This window comes from Patella vulgata, chromosome 3, assembly GCF_932274485.2.
Source record: "Patella vulgata chromosome 3, xgPatVulg1.2, whole genome shotgun sequence".
NCBI lineage: Eukaryota > Metazoa > Mollusca > Gastropoda > Patellidae > Patella > Patella vulgata.
In genome coordinates, this window is record NC_065881.2 from 58,835,656 (window position 1) to 58,856,772 (window position 21,117).

The 21,117-nt window shown below is 36.9% G+C and overlaps 1 protein-coding gene across 8 annotated transcripts in view; it reads right to left on the reverse strand.

Moving 5' to 3' along the window:
* LOC126816546 (SNF-related serine/threonine-protein kinase-like) overlaps positions 1-6,292 on the reverse strand; it is a 36,621-nt gene extending 30,329 nt beyond the window's left edge. For all 8 annotated transcript variants that reach the window (XR_008787510.1, XM_056099502.1, XM_056099500.1 and 5 more), the window contains exon 1: positions 5,576-6,292. Coding sequence is in view for 7 of the 8 variants with exons in the window: in XM_056099502.1 (XP_055955477.1) it covers positions 5,576-6,188 (613 nt within the window). In the remaining variant the exon portion in view is untranslated. The remainder of the gene's footprint in view (positions 1-5,575) is intronic.
* Positions 6,293-21,117: the final 14,825 nt, after the last annotated feature.

The window sequence follows — 21,117 nt, forward strand, 5'->3', positions numbered from 1 at the left end:
TATTGTGTGAAAGAATTACAATGGTCTATATTAAACAGTGAAACTAAAAATAGATTACCTTTAAGATAATTAGTTTACCGTTCTTTACTTACTGATGTTAACATTACACTACCAATAGAATGTATTAATACACTGTAGCTACATAGAATTAATGATTGGTGTTCATAACTCAAATATTTTCCAGTTGTAAGTAACTTGTATGTATTTTATTATACATGAAGTATATATATGTACGCACACCCACTATAGACTACAATTAAACAAGCAACCAGTGAGGCCAGTGAGGCTAATATGATTGCACATCTTTTTGTAAAGCATCAAGCAAGCAGAAAATACTCAATGTTAATCAATGAACCAAGTCAAGACATTCATTTATTGTGTTCCAAAGTCTTATCCAATCAAATTGCTTATCGCTACTTAAAAATTCTCATCAGCAAACCTAGTCGAGGTACATGTATTAATGTAATGAAACTATACTCAGGTTTTATCACTTTCATATACATAGAAATTAAAGTCTTTGCATTCCAAAGTCTCAACCAATCAAACATAATCAAATTATTTATCTCTTCTTAACTATAGTGGTGAATGCTCATCACCTACCTAACACCCGACCTAATAAATATTTACAAGTTTGAACATTCTACCTCAATTGAAACCGAGTACAATGTACGTGTGTATCAAAGACAGATAAAGGCAGAGGACAACAATTGAGGTTTTGATTTACAAATTTATCCAGGTAGATGATTTAATTGATACTTGAAGTACATGTTTAAAGCTTAATCTTGATTGTCAATTTTTTTTGATTTATGAATATACAGTAGGTGTTCACAGTACACATCAGGTTATTATTTATTTTCTTAGTAATAATAATATAGTGGTTTTCTGACCTTCAAAGAATATGTACATTGTACCTAAGCTTAAACAGGTTCACATAAAATATTGACATTAACCTACGTATGCAAATTGTTTAAATCATAAGGAAGGGTATATGAATGACGACATCAACGAATCACATTTAATGACAACTGACACTTGAAGGTCACTGAACCAGTAGTGAACATATCTGAAATTTAAATGATGACAAGGTTGTCACAATATATACGCAGGTTAGATGAAGAATGCTCTGTCTCTTATCTTCAATTATAAACCTATAATGGTAAATCTCTTTGGGGTATATTCTATGCCCAGAATAACTTGCGGTCTGAAAGTCGGGGGTACCTTTGGATATATACAGGGGAATTTTTACCAACCTGTCAATTTTAAAAGCAGATTTTCAAGTTCGAAGTTGAGAATGAGAAGTTTTACCACCTATCAGAATGGACATGTTGATCACATAATTTGATATACTGATTTCATTTTGAATATTTTCCCAAAGAAGGGACATCTATGCTGATATACAATATATAATTTTTTTTGACGGTTGGGAAAATATATTGGGTAAACCGTCTTTTCCGATATTTGTATGTATTTGAGAAAATAGCACATACATGTATGAGGTTTTTCTGGGATTAACATAAGACGGTTTATAAGCAAGATAAAGTCCTTAACTTCGGTTATGCTGGGGAAGAAAGACCTCCGTCTTGTGCTTTATTCTACAAGTATGGTACCAGTACTGTGTATTCTTTATTTTTTACATTTGAACCAGTATTGTACATGTACCAAGTGTTGTTTTCTTGATTTTTTATATTATAAGCTTATTCTGTAACTCCACGAACAGATGTGATCCAACTGAACATATTTCTTATCATAAAGTAATTTAAAGTAAAAATATTTCCATGCATGACCCAATATAAAAATAATCACACCTGAGTCCAGAGAACTCTTACAGCAATTCAATAAAAAATATGGGAATTCCTTGTAATATATTGTACTACATGTATGATTTTAATTTTTGGACCTGGAACTGTTTTTTAAAGCACTATTCATCTTGTTGATCATAAAAGGCTAAAGCTCTGCCAATTCATTGAATCCAAGTACAAATGTACATAATACATGTACATGTACACTGTATGCACTTGGCGTGCTTGCTCCTGCTCATTGGACAATCGATTGACAGACTTTGTTTTTGATATGCCATCACAATTTCAAGATGGCTACACATATAAATACTCAAATTCATGCTACCATCCATGATGGGGGGATTTAATTTGCAGGGCAAGTTTCTGTGTATTATCAAAATTGAGTCATTGACACAGTGAAAATATTGATGCAGGTCACTTTTGATGCAGACAGAAGTCCTACACTGTGAAATTGAAATAAAATGGGGTTTAACATTCTGCTTTTCTGCTACAATTTACATCCAGAGGATAAAAGAAGACGGTCTCAAGCTATGCTGTGTGCTATGAGGGAAATTTTGCCGGCACTACAGCCTACTAGTACCCGTATTCCAACTGTCAAGGGTTCTTTTATGTACATGTACCCCACACCAAAATCTGCACATGGGGCCCTGGTTTTTTGTACCATCCGAATGACTAGACATTGTTCCTTGCCAGACCCTGACTCTCATCTGCACCGCTGATAAGGAGAAACTGCACCGCTGATAAGGAGAAACTGCATCGAAAAATCCTAAGGAACTTTCTCTGCAGAAACTTGCATCGAACCTAGAGGACCTAAAGTTAGCACCCTACCCACTGAGTCACAGCAAAACCGCCTCAGTCCGCCTGCAATGTAGAGCGTGAAATCAATTCAATGGTACCAAATTCATTAAGTCCCTATAATGTTTAAAGGTCACCGGAAAAGGTCATAAATTTTTTAAATAATGCAAGTAATTATGTCAACATATCCTTTCCATAAGTACATGTATAACACGAACCCGAATGTCAATATTACATGTACCTGCAACAGGTACATTTCAACATTAGTAATTTCCGCCATTCTCCGTGGGTACATGTAGTTGTAACTTTCCGTAAATAAACAATTAATGTACAGTATTTCATCGAAAAGTATGATCATACTTTTCGATTACATTTTAATAAAAATACGTAACATCAATTAAAATCAAATTACCATACTAACAGTAATGTAATGTGGTACCAGGAATAACTTATAAGCTTACATTTGTTGCCAAACAATGTGTGGATGTTGTAAGAATAGAGGAAGGGTAGACATAGCAGAAGAGTAGTCAGTTAAAATCACTTCATTTACATGTAATTTACATACAGGTATGATTATTGCTATTTTCTTAAAATACCAAAGCTATATCATTTAATTAATATGAACATTTCTTGAAGTGATTCAAAGACTAACATAAGGGGATAAAAAGGTCTTCAAGGACAATGATAAAAATTATAAATGCACTTTAATCAAGTGTAGTTAGTATGATTTGCTAGTTATATTAAATACATGTCATATTTGTAGATAACCGATTTTGTGTATCAACAAACAGTCAAACACCATTAATTATATTGAACAGTATTCTAAAATTCTATCAAATTTATTTTAACATGAAACTTTATTTCTTTTTAAATTGAACTTGAGTGCAGTGTTTTTGCATTAGTGCAATGTAGCTCTAGTGAATGCCCAGCAATGTATTTTGGAACCAGGACTTGGTTGGGTTGGCAGTGGTTGCATTGCATAATGAATCGTCTTGTTGCGAAGCTCTTTAAAAAAAAGCCTTTATTAGGCTCCGCCAATTCGTGTACACAATCGACATGAAACTTGGACTGGACCTCATCTTCATTGGCACAGCTAGAAATGGGTTCCACTATTGAAGTCTTCCACCTTACTCCAGGCACAGTAGTGGCTCGTCCTACGGAGTTCCTTTGAGCAAGTTTTTATTTAGTCAAATGACTACAAAAAGTTTACTGGCCTATACATACATGTAGCTTCCTTAATTTACACATAAACGGATCCCTAACTGTACTGCACATACAGCTCAACATTTGTAAACCAATTCTATTCCCATTGAGTTAAAGGTGAAATCTTACTGCATAATTATATGATTTGATGAAACACAAATGTTACACGAAATTTCTCTCCTATTCATTATCCAACTTAAAATGTCCGCCGAGTCCGAAATAGCATGTGCACTCCATCTCACGTGATCATACGTCACTTTCCATATACAGCCTTCATGTCCATATGCTAATGACTTTAGTGTGGGTAAAAATGTCCGAAACAATAATAGACTGTGTGTTACGGAGGTATTAATTTCTCGCTCAAACATGAACAAAAGTTGATTATTGACTATGTTGTTCAGAAGTCGGATGTAATGGGCGTCTTGCCAACTTGATTTGGCAAATCTATAACATTTGTGATGCTCCCATATTCTCTGATAGTAATTACAAAGCGTAGGGACAGGGCCTTATAAGGGAAGCAATGGACATGGTTAATGTGTCGCGATATGTGGCGAGATTTCACCTGGCTGGTGTCATGGTGGCTTGTGTACATTATAAGTATAAGAAAATTGGTTTGAAAATGTAGAACGCATTATCACAAAGAAAAACTGTTCGGTAACTATTTTAGTGGTCCAGTCATTGTTTTTTAAGGCGAGCGATCGCTCTCGAGCACCTGCCGCTCACCTGAATGTTGACCGAGGGGAGTTTTTTTTCCCTTCCCTTAAAACTGAAAATCGCTCTCCTTTACATAGTTATTGTGGGTTTATTATCATTTGTGAAACCAGGAATGACCCCATTACATGCAGTCATTGATCTTAGAATCATTTCCCATGCACATACAGTAAACTAATCACTCTCCTTAATATCAGATCACTCTCTTTAATTTCTAAATCACTCTTCTTATCAAAACTGGGAGAGTTTTTTGAGGGGAGCGATTTTTTCAATTCGTTGATTGAGGGGACCTTTTTTGGGCTCTCCTCTGAAATACAAACAACAACAAACTGTGGCACCATAGCCTACTCTTGTATTGAATTCCAACTGTAAAAGGAATCTTTTATGTGCACGCCAATGTGTACATGGGACCTCAGATTTTGGTCTCATCCGACGCCTAGACAACTGTCCTCGTCAGACCCTCCGTCCTGCATCACTGACAAGGGGGAACCACAATTGCTCATCGATTTATGGACTTGATAAATTGATAATAATAATAACATCAGAATTCAAAGGTGGTGCCGAAGAAGTCTCTATCCTGAGCATCCTGGTTCATACTTAATTTTGTACTTTTCTAAATCAGTATTTTTCCAGGTGGTGACTGATATCCATGACTGATAATCCATTTTTCTTACTGTGTAAACAACCAGTACACTAGTTTCTTTTCATTGTATCAGGTCTTTAAAAGATATTAATTTATATTCAACCTTTTGTATTGATCTTACAGTTACACTGTACAGGCTATCGTGCCTATATAATCTATGTTTAGTGTAAGGTTACCTTTTAAAATAACTAGGGCAGTATTGATAAGTGGACAATAAACACTTAGTTGTATTGTAAGATTAGACAATTACCTTGTATGGCTTCATTTGATTACCTAGAAATAAATAACTTACCTATGGCTATGGGTAACACCTGTTACCTATTACATAAACAATAACATAATTAACATCAAAGTAGGTGCACATAACGGTAGTTAATGTATAATTTGGATGTAGGTAGTTAAATAAATCTCGGTGTAATCTTACCTACTGCAGGAGCATCATAAGCATCCCCCAATAATATCTCGGGTGCTGAATAAGCAAGTGAACCACACGATGTTTCTAACTGCTTCCCTGGATTAAACATATTACTGAAACCAAAGTCTGTTAATTTAACTATTCCTAATTTCTCGAAGAACACAACATTTTCTGGCTTTAAATCCCTGTGAACAACATGAAGTTTGTGACAATAGGAAATAGCTTCCACTATCTGCCTAAAATATATCCTGGCAGCACTTTCTTGGAGACCTGCCTTGTGTTTCATAATATAATCGTACATATCACCACCATCGCCCAATTCCAGAATCAAATACAACTTTGTTTGAGTATCAATCACTTCATATAACCGCACAACATGCGGGTGTTGCACAAGTTTCATGCATCTAACTTCTTGGAATAAATGTGCACGGGATACTTCATCTAATTTTGTTTTATCAATGACTTTCACCGCTACTTTCTCGCCAGTGAAGACATGTCTTGCAAGCTTCACTACGGCAAAATGGCCTCGACCGATTGTGTCCTCCAGATCATATAGTCCGGCTATCTTGCCATCGTAGTCTCCTCGTTGTTTTCTTGTTGACATTTTGGAAGTTTGGGACATGACCCTGACTAAAATTCACAAATTCATAGCGCCTAATTGTTTTCCGTGTTGTCAACGATATCCAGCATTTCGAGCACTTCAGCTGCCATCAGCTGAATCACGCGCAGTTTTTTTGCGCATGACGCACGTATCACGTGACGGTCGATATTGCCCAGTTGATGAATGAAATGAGGGCGTTATTGGGCTAGTGCTTCTACGGTTGTTCCTGCTGTATTAATAATACAGTAGTATTAACTGACTTTTAATGGTATCAGCACATTCTTTACGAAAGGCATATTCTCCTGTAAGAAGAATATAAGTGTTTATATATTTTGCTATGAAATGAAATGGGGTTTAACGTCCTATTGTTCTGCTCCGACTGGGCTAATGAAGACGGGGGGGAAAAAGCAAACAAATAGGTAAATTTTTTAGGTCGTTATTAATCCATAATATATACTATTTAAAAAATATTTGAGAAAGTCATGTTTCATAAATTAATATAAAGTAATTATGTGATTAGAGCTAAATCTCTTTGATTTAAATAAATTATTCTTGTGTAAAATTGGTAAATGATGGGAAAAGCTCTATACGATTAATTTTATGTTGAAAAAGATTTAAGGGGAAGTCACTTTACTACTTTTGTTAAAAGTTTAGCTTACAGTTAGACGGAAAATGTTCAAGGAAGACGGATCGTAATCTCATCAAACAATTCACTACATAAAATCGTTTATTTTTTATTTTTTTATTTTTTTGCCAGATCAAAGAGGTCTAGTCATCTTAATACTGATCCTTTAAACAGTGAACTTAATTATTAAGACGATTTTAGTGCTAATGATGGTAAACAATACCCAATCAAATTAAATAGTTTTAAAAAGTGAATGACCAGATTAGTATTTCTATGTATATAAAGAAACATTGTACCTTTAATTAGTTCTCGGGTTTCATTTCATTACAGCCGGACAATACCATCCTTTATTCCTTATATATGCTGGTCCAAGGCGAACTTGTCAACATCTTGACATTGACTGCAATTCATACTGCGATTATGGATTAATTGCCGATGAATCAATCCAGACTTTTATCCAGTTCTTAGTATCTAGGAGGGTGTTAATAAGCCTGTCGTTGGCGAGGTTCACTCCCATTTCGACTACGTCCCATTTCGACTACAAATTTTATTACCCTCAAAATCCTGACCTCCCAATAGAAGGTCAAATACACAAACCAGAAAGTGTAAAATAATGAACAAGCAGCACAGAAACCACAAAAGCGCGCACTCTTGAACAATTTATAGAAAAATATCACCAGTATAATCACAACAGATAATCCAAAAACGACATTCCTCGATCAATTATGCTAATTTATGTCGTATTTAAATTTATATATATTAATAATAATAATAATGAAGTTTTATATAGCGTCTTCTCCATGTTGACACATGCTCAAAACGCTTTTTGTAATGGCTCTACTGGTAAAACTGTTGAAACAGGAAAGTCTTTAGTGCGGATTTAAATTGATTAAAAGTTTGTTGATTCTTGATCTGTTGTGGAAGTTCGTTCCATAATCTAGGACCAGCTGAACTGAAAGACCTATACCCATATGACTTCAAATTATATCTTGGAACAACTAGTGACTGTTTATTTTGAGAGCGAAGTGATCTAATAGGGTTGTAGTCATATAAGAGTTCAAATAAGTATTGAGGAGCTGCATTATTGTGACATTTATACACTAATGTTAGTATTTTGTATTTGACTCGCGCCTCAGCAGGTAACCAATGTAAAGAAGCCAGCACATTCTGGATGTGATCAAACTTATGTGTCCTTGTTACTATTCGGGCTGCAGTATTAAGAACCTTTTGGATCTTGGCTAGAAGTGCTTGTGGGATTCCATAGAGTAAACTATTACAATAATCAATCCTTGATAAAATAAGTGATCTCACAAGTAGTTTACAAGCGTCAGCAGTGAGATAGTTTCTGATGTTGCATATACAGCGTAGATGATAGTAGCATATACGGCATACCATATCAACCTAAGCGTCCATTGTCAGATAAGGATCAAAAATCACTCCAAGGTTTCGAACATTTTTGGAGAAATTTATTTCTGAATTACCAATGGTGATTTTAAGATCAGGTAGTAACTTGAGTTGTTGTGATGAACCTACTAAAAGAGCCTCTGTTTTATCGTCGTTCAACTTTAGTTTGTTCGCTTTCATCCACTGTTTAACTGCCAGCGAACAGTCAGTAGTTTTTTGTAAGGCATTTCTGATTAGCATAGGACTAGACACACCAATGAGTTGAGTATCATCGGCGTAAGAGTAGTGCCTCTGATCATAGCCATCGATCACAGACCCTAAAGCGGTTGTATAAAGAACAAAGAAAATGGGTCCTAAAACACTGCCTTGCGGTACGCCACAGTCAAGTTTAAACGGTAGAGATTTAGCCTCACCAAGTAGAACTGTTTGATGTCTATTACTAAGATATGATGTGATCCATAAAAGCGGTGTACCGGAAATCCAAAACTGGTTTTTAAGTCTATTGTATAGAATCTGATGGTCCACAGTGTCGAACGCTGCAGATAAATCCAAAAGAGTCAAAGATGCTACATTCCCTGTATCCACTGCACACTGTAGGTCGTTGAGGACCCTCAACACAGTGGTCTCAGTGCCATGGTGGGGTCTGTAAGCAGACTGAAACTTATCCAACAACTCATATTTCGAGATATGGGATTGAAGACGGAGATTTACAGCTCTTTCCACAATTTTGGAAAGGAATAACAAGTTAGACACAGGTCTATAGTTTTTGAGAATATTGGGATCAAGAGACTCCTTTTTGATTAGTGGTCTCACCACCGCCTGTTTGAACACCGATGGGAAACATCCAGTACTTAAACTTAAGTTGACTAATAGAGTAATAACAGGAAGTAGAATGTCGAGCAGTTGAATGAGTAGCTTGGAAGGTATCGGATCAAGTGGACATGTCGTTTTGTTGGCGGATTTGATGATCTTTAAAATGTCATCCTGACTAAAACTCTCAAACTCGTTGAGTGGCACGACACCAGTCAAGTTCACGGGTATACACGTATTTGTATCACTAAGGACTCCATGATCAGTAAACTCCTTTCTAATTTTGTCAATCTTTGAGGCAAAAAAGTCAGAGAAAGAGTTTGCCAATTTCTCGCGATCATCTGAATGTGGCTGAGTGGCTGTGGATTTGGTACCAAGCAATGATTTCATGAAGGAATGACACTTATCAAGAGAGTTGGCATCTTCAGTCAGTTTTTCAAGACAGTAGCGTGACTTGGCCTCTCTGATAGTTTTAGATACTCTGGCTCTTTCATCAATATATAAAATTGCCGATGTACCTCAAGATGAGTAGACCTCCATTTCCGTTCAGCCAAACGACGACTTTTCTTTGCATCGCGTACCTCGGTGTTATACCAGTTAATGCCAGGTCGAGGTATAATCTGTTTTGTAACGATTGGAGCATGCTGATCCAGGATAGTGAGCAGCGTCGTGTTGTACAGGACAGCAAGGTCATCTGGATCTTGAGGAGGGTTACAAACTAGGTCAGATGAAGCAAGGTCAGCGCGGAAAGCGTCAAACTGAATAGATCGTATTGACTATTATATTGAATAGGTAGTTCCTAAATCTTCATTAAATGACTAAACCTCTTCAATGTGGATCAAAGGATCAAAAATATAATTGTCGATTTCCTCGGACTTCATATATAAATGATGTGAATTTGTGTTTTCTGAAACCAGCTCGTCGTCGTCGGACATTTTACAACATGTATAGATAACGTCAGTGTTAGGATATGCATGATGATTAGTTCTATATTTGACACAGTAATAATTGTATAGGGAGAGCCTTCTCCGTCAATTAGTGCTATAATATGACCAGTGTCTGTGGGGGAGGGGGGGGGGGGCGTGCCGCGTTCACTCAGGGATCTTTAGCAGTTCGAGCAAATTGGAGAATACGGTGAAAGTTCATCGGGTCAGAGTTAAAGGTTTAGCCGCTTTAACCTTCAGGAATTGATAAATAGACTATTAGGAATCCACAAAATAAGCGATAGCTCCACTAGCAACGTAAAAAAACGAAAGGAGAAAGCAATCGCATGAATGTCGACTATGTAAGGTTTATAACCCAAGAAAGAATGATGAAAAAAAAATGTAAAAAAAAAAATAAAAAAATACTGCGCACTACAGAAAATTTTCATCACATACGAATCGAACAACACCACACATAACTATATTCATAATAATATGATGACATACGAAACTATAATAATGACGTTAGAGTTCCATTGGTGACGCCAATGTGTCGTTTTTACCATTTTTACTTTTCAGATATTAAACATACATTGTACAAGAGCTAAATCTGTCTATTGCAGATCTTTCTTTAGGCCTGAAATGTTATTTAAATTATTAAAGATACATTATGGGAGATTCGGTAACGAGTTGGCAGTTCTCACTATAATAGTTAAAAACTAGATAATGTAAAGGCAATTTAGTGAAAATTTCATTCAAATTGATCCACTATGAACCGAGAACTAAGCGACTGAAATTCCCATAAGCCTCGGTCATCATTACTAAAGTCAGTACGATAAACAGCATAGTCTCGATTATCCATTTAATCGTTTAATAGAGAAGGAAAGTTATGCAGTAAATCGGCTTACAATCCACTAAAGATCGCAGGCTAGCGCTGCCATCTAGAGTTGATTATGGCCTGGATAGGTTAATTAATGTCTAATTAATAATTTAGATAACATTTCAGGCCTAAAGAAAGACCTGAAATAGGCAGATTTAGCTCTTGCATAATGCATGTTTAATTAGACATTAATTAACTTATCCAGACCATAATCAACTCTAGATGGCATCTCTAGCATGCGATCTTCAGTGCATTATGAACCGATTTATTGCATAACTTTCCTTCACGATTTAACGATTAACTGGATAATCCAGACTATGCTGTTTATCATATTGACTTTTAGTAATGATGATCGAGGCTAGGCGGAAATTTCAATCGCTTAGTTCTCGGTTCATAGTGGATAAATTTGAATATAATTTGCAGCAAATTGCCTTTACATTATCTAGTTTTTAACTATTAACGCGAGAACTGCCAACTCGTTATCGAATTTCCCATAATGTATGTTTAAAGAAAAACGAAATATATATTATGTAACTGGAATAAACCACCCTTTCCTCTTTTTTTTCTCCTTTTTTTATATATGACGTGTAAAAATTACAGTTATAGACTACCTCACACCAATAAAAATTGATCTACATCAATAACTGTAACTCGAAACATGGCGAAGTTCTTTAACATTTATTATTCCATCAATTCTCACTTTTAACGAGATATATTTACTTGATAAATGGGATTATATAGTAAGACACATGTTTTTTCTACTGTCAATTATTAACTAAAACACGGTGAAAAATATTTATCAAAATTCAGTTGGTGCCGTAAAAACACGGACCAGTTCAACATTTAAAGTGTAATTGTGCTATTTTCACTCTATATAGCCCGGGAATCTCGTCATTAACCGACTCAGTGCTATTGCGACAACGCGCAAGGGAATTTTTGCCCGGACAGCCTACGACCCACTTGTATTCGAATTCCAACTATCAAGGGTTCGCGGGACCTCATTTTTTTTTATCCCATCCGGACAACTAAACACTGCCCATGTCTGGCCCTCCATCCTACACCACTAACAAGGGGAAACCACACCGGAAAATCCCGAGAAATTTTATCGGCTAACACCGGGAGTGAACCCGAGACCACCTTGTTAGTCACTGAGTCTCCGCGGTTCCCTATATAATGAGATGAACTATTCGGATAGTAATATTCTTGTTAGGTACCGTGACCCCGTTATTTCATGGTGTGGTGGGGAAGGTTATACAATTCGATTAATAATTACCAACGGTGGCCATTATAGGCGTATTCATACCAGGAGAGGTGATGGGGGTCGTGGGGAACACTTTACTTTTCGAAAAGATGGTCTTTGAGATTCATTCACAAACGCAATAAACTTGGTACCTAAAAGGCGAAGGGTGATGGGGTGGGGGTGGTCGTGTAGGCGTATAGAGGGTGTGTTCACAAACATGTTACAGGGTCTTCGACCACAACCCTCACAGCTCCGCACACGGTCTACCAATGCTCTTTCATTAAAGATACATTATGGAAGATTAGATAAAGAGCTGACAGTTCTAATATAATATCATTCTGAACAACGACGTAAATTAATGCTTCTATTTACTCGTATGTTTCTTCTTGGCTATCACTTTGCACAAATACTCTACATCCCCAATTATTGCATTTGGCAATACCCCAAAGCAGTCAAACGTAAGAAATTGACACCCTATAATGTTTTGTTTTAGTACAGTAGAACGGTGGGTCACGTTTTTATGTAATTACCGAGAACGACTTAACCAGGAACGTCCAGGTCGACAGATAGGAAATATTTCGGTCATTGACTTTTAGCTCCCGGAAATCCTTTTACCACGCCGAAAGGATTGCTAGTACTGGGGCTTGTTTCACGAAATTTTAACTAAGATAAAAATCCAAATTTTAGTAATTTGATTGGATAATATTAGATTGATTTTAGTGCTTAGCCAATCAAAATTGAAGTATCTACTAAAATTTAGATTTTATCTTTAGTTAAAATTTCGTGAAACAGGCCCCTGATCTCTACCTTGATGTCCTCAGTGTCCATTTAAAATACAATGACGCCTGGAAATGTATATATTGACCTTGTTTTGAATTAGGGAGTCATGGTGGCTCAGTAAATAAGATGCTGACTGGCTAGCCTGGAGATCTCGGGTTCGCTCCCGGTGTTGGCCGAGAAAGTTCCAGCGTGGTTTTCCCCTTGTAAGTGGAGCAGCCTGACAAGGACAGTGTCTAGTCGCTCGGTTATTATTATAATAACAATAATAAGTCCATTTATATCGCGCTAATTCTACATTCATGCTCATAGCGCTAATGTATGAGTAGGTCGTTCGGCCACTGTCCGGGAAAAATGTCCCTCAAAGCACACTGCATGACGTATGCTCATCTTCATTAGCCCAGTTGGTGCAGAAAAGTAGGCCATTAAAAACATTTCATTTCATTTTTTTTTATCTCTTTTGAATTTGTGATGTCACACTCCCCTGTAATAGAAGTTCGGTTAGGACGGCCGATGTGACAAGAAAAAGTTTAAAATATGATTTACTAGCAGGACACCCGGCTTCGCTCGGGGGTCATAACTCCGAAACCGGAAGTGGTAGACTAACGCCACCTGGGCTATGTTACTCCCCGGTCCGAGCTACCCCTACACCCCAAATTTCAGACTCGGGGCAGACCTAGTGTAGCCGCCAACCCCGAACAGACAGACAGACAAACGACAGTCACAAATATATATATATAGATTTTAACGTCGAGCGACACTCAGCTGCATTTTTAGGCGTGATCGTTTGTTAGAAATGTTCTATAATAAAAATGATATAGCTGCACGTGAGCCATCTTGTGAATACTGTGTCAACCTGAAATATTACATGTTAGTAATGTCATGCTCGTTATGTCAATTTGCTTATTGGTTTTGACCACCCTTAATGTAATAGACAGTCTCCAAATGAGATAAAACGAACAAACGTTGGTAATGTCAGAAGACCTATAATTGAATTTTCTTCGGAGACATAAGTTATCGGAATTATTACATTTTTCCCCAGTAATTTCCTAGATCAGACAATCACAACAGTTACTGAACATAAAAAAAATTATAATCGTTTCATAATACAACCAAAGAAATAATTCAAATTTGGTCACCTAGCCAACCATTTTAAACGTATAATGGGAGATAAGAAATACATCCAGAAAAAATCAAAAGTATTCAAATCGTTTGACTCCCATATTTCCTTCATATAAAAGAGTACCATGAACATAGTTACTATAGAATGGAGAATAGCTAATTAAGCAGGCGCTGTTTATTTATGTACAATGTCTCACAGTCCCTTTCATGTGTAGAAATAAGTCCAGGGCTGATGTACTAAGAAAAACCGTGACACGAGGTTTAGTATATACATGTTCTTTCTACATTTCTATCACATTAGTCTAATTAATTACACCATAATTTTGCCTGGGCAAAAAATATAGTTCAATCAATTTATGAAAAATACGGGATCAACCGCAAAAAAAATTGCTGCAAAACAAGGTTTTTTGATGGTGGTTGGTAGCGTAGGATGTACATCCTAAAAGTTTAAATTCTTTAAATTATATTCCTGAAAAAGGTAAAACTTCTGACAAGCATAAAATTGTCAATTTTTAAGCAAAATAAATGAAACTGACATTTGACCCCGGGTTGTCAGGACTAATCTTTCATATGAAATGGTTTTCATAGATGTCCGATGCACCCTTGCGATATACATTAGCACATTTGGTCATTCTCTATTTTGTAGATGTTAACTACGGGCGCATGTAATGTAGAAAATATTTCAAAAATAACATCAAACTACATGTATGACTAAGTATAATTATGTTTATGGTCTGTTACGTCCATATTCGTAAGCGATATTATCAAATAACTGTTCTGATTCCAATTTCTAACTCCGGGGCAAATAATTCTTTTTCAGTAGATATAATTATACCCCCAAAAAACAAACAAACAAAATACCCTAACTTAGTTCGGCGCAGTGTAATAACATACCATAAAAATTAAATAAAAATTAGTCTGTAATTTCAAAGGTAATCATTATTCGATACTTTCGATTTAATCTGTAGTAAAACGATATATTGGATTATTGCGGTACGGTATTTATAATGTTTAAAAAAAAAAAATAAATAAATATTGTCAACAAATGTACATATTGTGATTTATTGAAATTATTGTCTACCCCATACACTTGGGTGAACATAAAAATACATGTCCAGATCTAAAACATATAAATCGTTCACACGCTGTACTGTGGCTCTATCTGCAACGTATAAGAATGGGTAACAAAATGACGCCCATGACATCAGTTTGGCTCTGGACAGGGCTAATGAAGACGGGCATACGCCATATAGTGTGCTCTGAGGGAAATTTTTCCCGGACAGCGGCGCTACGTCCTACTATTATATGGAATTCCAACTGCCACGGTATCTCTTACGTGCACACCATGTGTATACGGGACCTCGGGTTTACGTCTAATCCGAACTACTATACGTTGTCCCTTATCAGGCCCCCCTCTCCTGTACCAATGACAAGGGGGAACTACCCCGAAAAGTCCTGCCAATACCGGAAAGATAATCTAGAGATTATATGGTAACAATATATACTCTTCAAAAAAAGTGGTGGATATTCAGAAACAAAACTGCGGAAATGCACTGCTGGTTTTATTAGAGGTAACCTGTGTATGTTAATAACAGGCCAATTGCCTACACATGAACATAAAAACAGTTCATATGGGCGGCTTATCTGACGGACGCATTTCACTCGCAAAAAGATACACCGTCAAAAGTGAAAATGGACGTTTTTGATTTTTCTCTTAATGAGTAATTGATCCACCAATCCTCAGACATTCAGCAATTCGTCGTGGCATGCTCCTAATCAACCGTCCAATCACGACCAGGCCCGTAGCCAGCTTGCTGGCTGCGGAGGGGCAGTGAAGTTTTTAGGGAGGGCACACCCGGTATAGTCTACAGTAGGTATTTTAGAGCTATGGTTGGCAATTTTTTTTCAGGGGGGCAAAACATTTTTTCAGGGGGGCATTGCACCCCCTTCCCCCCCGCTGGTTTCGGGCCTGATCACGACTTGGGGCAATCTGACCCACTCCTCTTGCAGTACCACGGCCAATTCTTGCAGTGTTGTCGGTTGACGTTGACGTCGACGAACACGTCTCCCGATCAAATTAAACGTAACACACTAAAGCAAAGATACGCTAAACAGTAAATCGTATGCAAGAACCGATAGGAAAGCAAACATGGATAGATAAACCAGCAAGCGGCAGTTTCCATCAATCCTTCCTTGAAGTGTCAAATTTGACAATGAACCCCTCCTACGTGTATGGCGCTATTGCGTGTGGCATGTGCAACTCAGTGGTTCTGTTGGGGCGATAAGTTCTTCATCTGTGAACATACCCTCAAAGCATGTCAAGTGTCCATGACTGTTTATCATATCGCAACCTGCATAGGTATTTGCATTTCAATATCCCCTACCTTTTTTTTGAAGAGTATATTTGCACTGTGGAACATGATTTTTTGTCAACGACATACTAATTCGGAAAATTTATGTGTGCAACTGTACAGCAGATCACCATCCAATTTGATTAATACGTTTATCAGTTTACATCACATCCAACGTTCATCTCATGAAACAACAACGTAAATGCATAGAAAACACAGAGTAAAGATAAAATTACCGCAGAAAAGAAAATCGCCATTACTGTAGCCAGTTAGATTGTCACCGGTGATGAGAAATTGGGATGTCAATGTACAGGTTTCTTAAGGACTGACTGTTAAAAGTCATAAATATGACTCTATTCATTTCATTCATAGAAAATATCGGACCTGCTGTTATAAAATCGATATTAATTCAATGTTTCATGGAAAACTGTTCAAATCGATCATAAAATAATATACCAAACCTATATTTTAATAAAAACGTCACCTATATTAATGCCGGTTTTAAATTTAATCCCACGGTTGCCATGCAAGATATGTTCACATTTTGCAAGAGATGGACAGAGAACAAGCTGAAAAGGGCTATTTTTGTGTTATCAGGGGTCATAATCCAGGAAGATACGGTCCGATGCACGAATATCCAAAGGAACCAAGTTCTTTTAGATATAAACATATATTTTAATTTTCATCAAGATCGGATAAACTTCTAGAGGGTCCACAACTTTGGTATTGCATACTTTTACATTATCTGCGTACAAGTAGCAGCCATTTTGTCGGGTGATATATTTAAAGTAGCTAAGTCTCTAACTCAATATCATTCAAAGTCTTCGACACTGAAAACACGGATGATTTGTCAATTTAAATCAGCATTGATGTGATTTTACCGGTAAAAATGTCAAACAGTCACGTCATATTCTAATCTGGAGAGCATACGCAACAGATACTATTGATGTAGATTAGATTAACCAGACGATTGAGAGAGAGAAATGGGGTTTAACGTCCACTCGACACAAACTAGGTCATTTCGGGACTAACACATGGTTCAATTTTATTTCAATAATTCGCTTGCGCGTAGGGGTCTTTAGCAGTGGGAGGAAACCGGAGGACCCGGGGAAAACCCACGAGGTCGGACAGGCGACCTATATCCTTGTCACGTACAACCGGGGAATCGAAACCCCACCAGTTGACTCAATGACAGACCGTATGATACAGTGCGCGCATGCTAACCATTCGGCCATCCAACCCCAGACGATTGAGACTTCCGGTGTATTTCTGCGAAAATAACTGATTTAAAAATCAGTTTATATACATTACATTATTTTATGCCTTGTGACTCATTTGTGTCAATTTCAAGGTCCCAAATATTAGTGATTTTAAAAAAAATTAAATAAAAATGGTGAACTCTAGTTCCACAAGCTAAAACACGCGATTTTTCGTTCAATCAGGGGTCACAATCCAGGCAGTACGTTCCGATATGCGCGATTATCGAAAGGAACCGAGATCTTTGTGTAATAAACATAAAGTTTCACCCAAATTGGATCAAAATTGTGACCTCTAGAGGGTCCACAACCTTGATGTACTATATTATTTCACTATTTGCTAATGGAGGAGCTGCAATTTTGTCCGGCAGTTTCGGTCCGATTTTCACGAAATTCGAACCCAGCCGTCATTATGATGTAACGTTAAAATATTCGAAAGGTTTTCTAAATTGTGGCCTCTAGAGGGACCACAAGCTAAACACGCGATTTTTCATACAATCGGGGGTCATGGTCCAGGAAGTTACGATCCGATATGGGTCTTTAGCAGTCGGAGGAAACCGGAGAAAACCCACGAGGTTGGACAGGCGACCCTACTCCTTGTCACGTACAACCAATTGACTCAATGACAGGCCTTATGATACAGCGCTTACGTGCTAACCATTCGGCCATTCAACCCCCCTTTATACTCTGGCATGAAACTGCCATGATAAGTGAATAATAAATAACAAGTTATGTCCATTTCATAATAATAATAATTGATTTATATTATAGCGCCAACAATTCAACTCAGCGAGCTGCTCTCGGGAGGTTTACATAAGTACAACTAATATAAAATTACAACAATCACCACAACACATTAATCCATAAAAGACATAAACAAAAAACGGAGAACATTATTTATTACACATGTTCAAAGTCTGACACAAACACAGCTAGAACCGTATTCAATCAGTTGTATATTTGATTAAAAAGTTCGGTTTTGAGATACTTTTAATAGAATTTGATATTGAATTCCATAACTTCGGAGCACTGACGGCGAAAGATCTATCACCGGAGTTGCTTTTTGAAAAAAGGCATAATTAAGAGGCTGTCTGATTGTGATCGGAGGGTTCTGCAAGGTTTATTGGTGTTGAAAAGGTCTCTAAAGTATTGAGGTGAAGAATCGCCATTTAGAGCAAATTGAGAATACGTAATAGACAGTATTTTGAAATTGATACGTTGGCGGACTCGAAGCCATTGTAGATCTTTCAGAATTGGTGTCATATGTTCATTTGGTTTCGTGTTGATTATGATCCGGGCTGCTTTATTTTGAAGTTTCTGAAGTCGTTTGATTTTATTTTCAGGTAGATTGTACAAAAAAGAATTACAGTAGTCGAGTCTTGATGTAACCATAGTGTTGACCAGCATTTTAGTCGTGTCACTATTAATGAAAGATCTAATTTTTCCAATATTATAAATCTGAAAATTAATACTTTTACACATGGTCGAAATTTGTCTATTCATGTCCAGATGAGAGTCAAAATAAACACCAAGATTTTTTTTTTACAGAATCTGTTTGTGCAATATAGATATTGCCAATTTGATAGTTTTCTGTTTTAGATTTTAGTAGTTGCTGCCTGCTTCCGACTTTCATATGTATTACCATTGTGTTTATATATCTATTTAACACTATATTTCACCGCTATAGACTTTATAATACACTACATGACGACGGTACATTTCATATTTCCTCGACAGTAGAAAATACACAACAGTCGATATATTCAAGCTGTCGCTATACTGCCATTTTTATAATCTCGTTACATACTTTATATCAGTATCAGGCCCGCGGACGGCAAACGGGCGCCCAGATTTCGGAATGGTATATCCTGTGTCTACGAGCCTGATTAGTATGTTAATTTTATCTACCTGTGTCAAGAAAAAAAATGTTTAAACCCAGAAAATTAACTATTTATTAAAAATTTCAGCGAGTATTTTTATCGTCCACAGTTAGTCAACGCAAATGTGCCGTTTCTCAATCAGTCCCTTACCTACAATAAACCAAGAGACCGCATTCGCCAAGTGTAAAGAATTTATCTACAACTGGGTATAAGCAGGTATTTATTGTTATAAAGGTCAACACACAAACTGATTACTCTAGCATTTTATCTCCTGTAACATCAGACAGAATGAAGATTAATTGAACAAAGCGCCTACCCATCAATAAACAAAACATGTGATTACTGATTACAAAATATGACATTTTCTTCCACATGGCTAGACTATCACAGTTATATTTTAAAGATTGCCCTTCATTATCTAGATATTTACCGACTACTTGTAAATGTTACTGATATTACAAGATCTTGATACAATGGATATTGTTTACCTTCCTACAATAATAGTGTAATGTCTTTTTCCTAAACAATCAAATGTACGAAAAAAACGGCCAAACAACGAATATAAGATTATCATCAGCATTGTGAAGACTGGCTTTAAAGTTCAGCAGACTGGGGACAAACTTCTTATCCCCGGTCCTGGTCCGATTATAGACGGATGGATGACCTCTCCAACATGGTGCGAAATTGTTTTGAAAAAATTACTAAATATTGCTTTCTAGAGTATATCCCGGCGTTTCGAGATTATGCACAAATTTAGCGTCTGGCAATTTTACTAATTCATCAAAAACGATATGTGGGCCCCAGTGGCTCGGTAAGACGTTGCCTCGTTAACCAGGATGTCGCGTGTTTGATCCCAATGTTGACAGAAATTTTATCAGGATTTTCTGGTGTGTACAGAGGCCCTGGTAAGGAACAACGTATAGTCGTTCGGATGGGACAAAAAAGAGGTCCAGTGTACACATTGCGCAGGTAAAAAAAAAATCCTTTCAAATACAACGTAAATTCCAGAGTAAAAAGCCCTAAACTATGTGAGGATATGAACTGCTTTAGGTTCGCCGCGCCTACAATACTCGCAGGCTCCTCAGTCCATCCCTGAACAGACAAAGTGAACACTAATCGCGCCGAGTCCGTGTATGTTTTAATGGCTTGTCAAATAGCTTTCCACCCACATCGTACATCTTTGCGTCCTTATTTATCACTTATGTTAATCACATTAGTAAGTATTCATAATTGTAAGCATGTCAATGTCTGGGATATCACTTGGGTGTAACTGAACGTTAAATGAAGATGTTTTGCACACAGGTATCCAGAATTTTTATATGCTGGAGCAAGATCAGTTTTGAGCGGTATGGCAGCACCCCCGTCCCCTCTCCTTGGGACTGGATCTCCACATCTGCGTGGTAGTTTTATAGTGCAGTAGGCATGCAGGTCTCCACTAAGTGTGTTTACAGTAGACAACCCGCGTGCATGTACCTACGTGATTAGACTACTATGTATAGTGGTAGTACTTGACAGTATCTATTGATCTGACAGCTGTGCTCAGTTTAATTTATCACATAACTTTCATAAATCTTTACAATCAACAAACTATTTTAAAGCAATTTATGTTTTATTTATCATTTATACAAAATATTTACATTTGAAGCCCCAGGCAAAGGAATGACTATGATACAAATTGATGT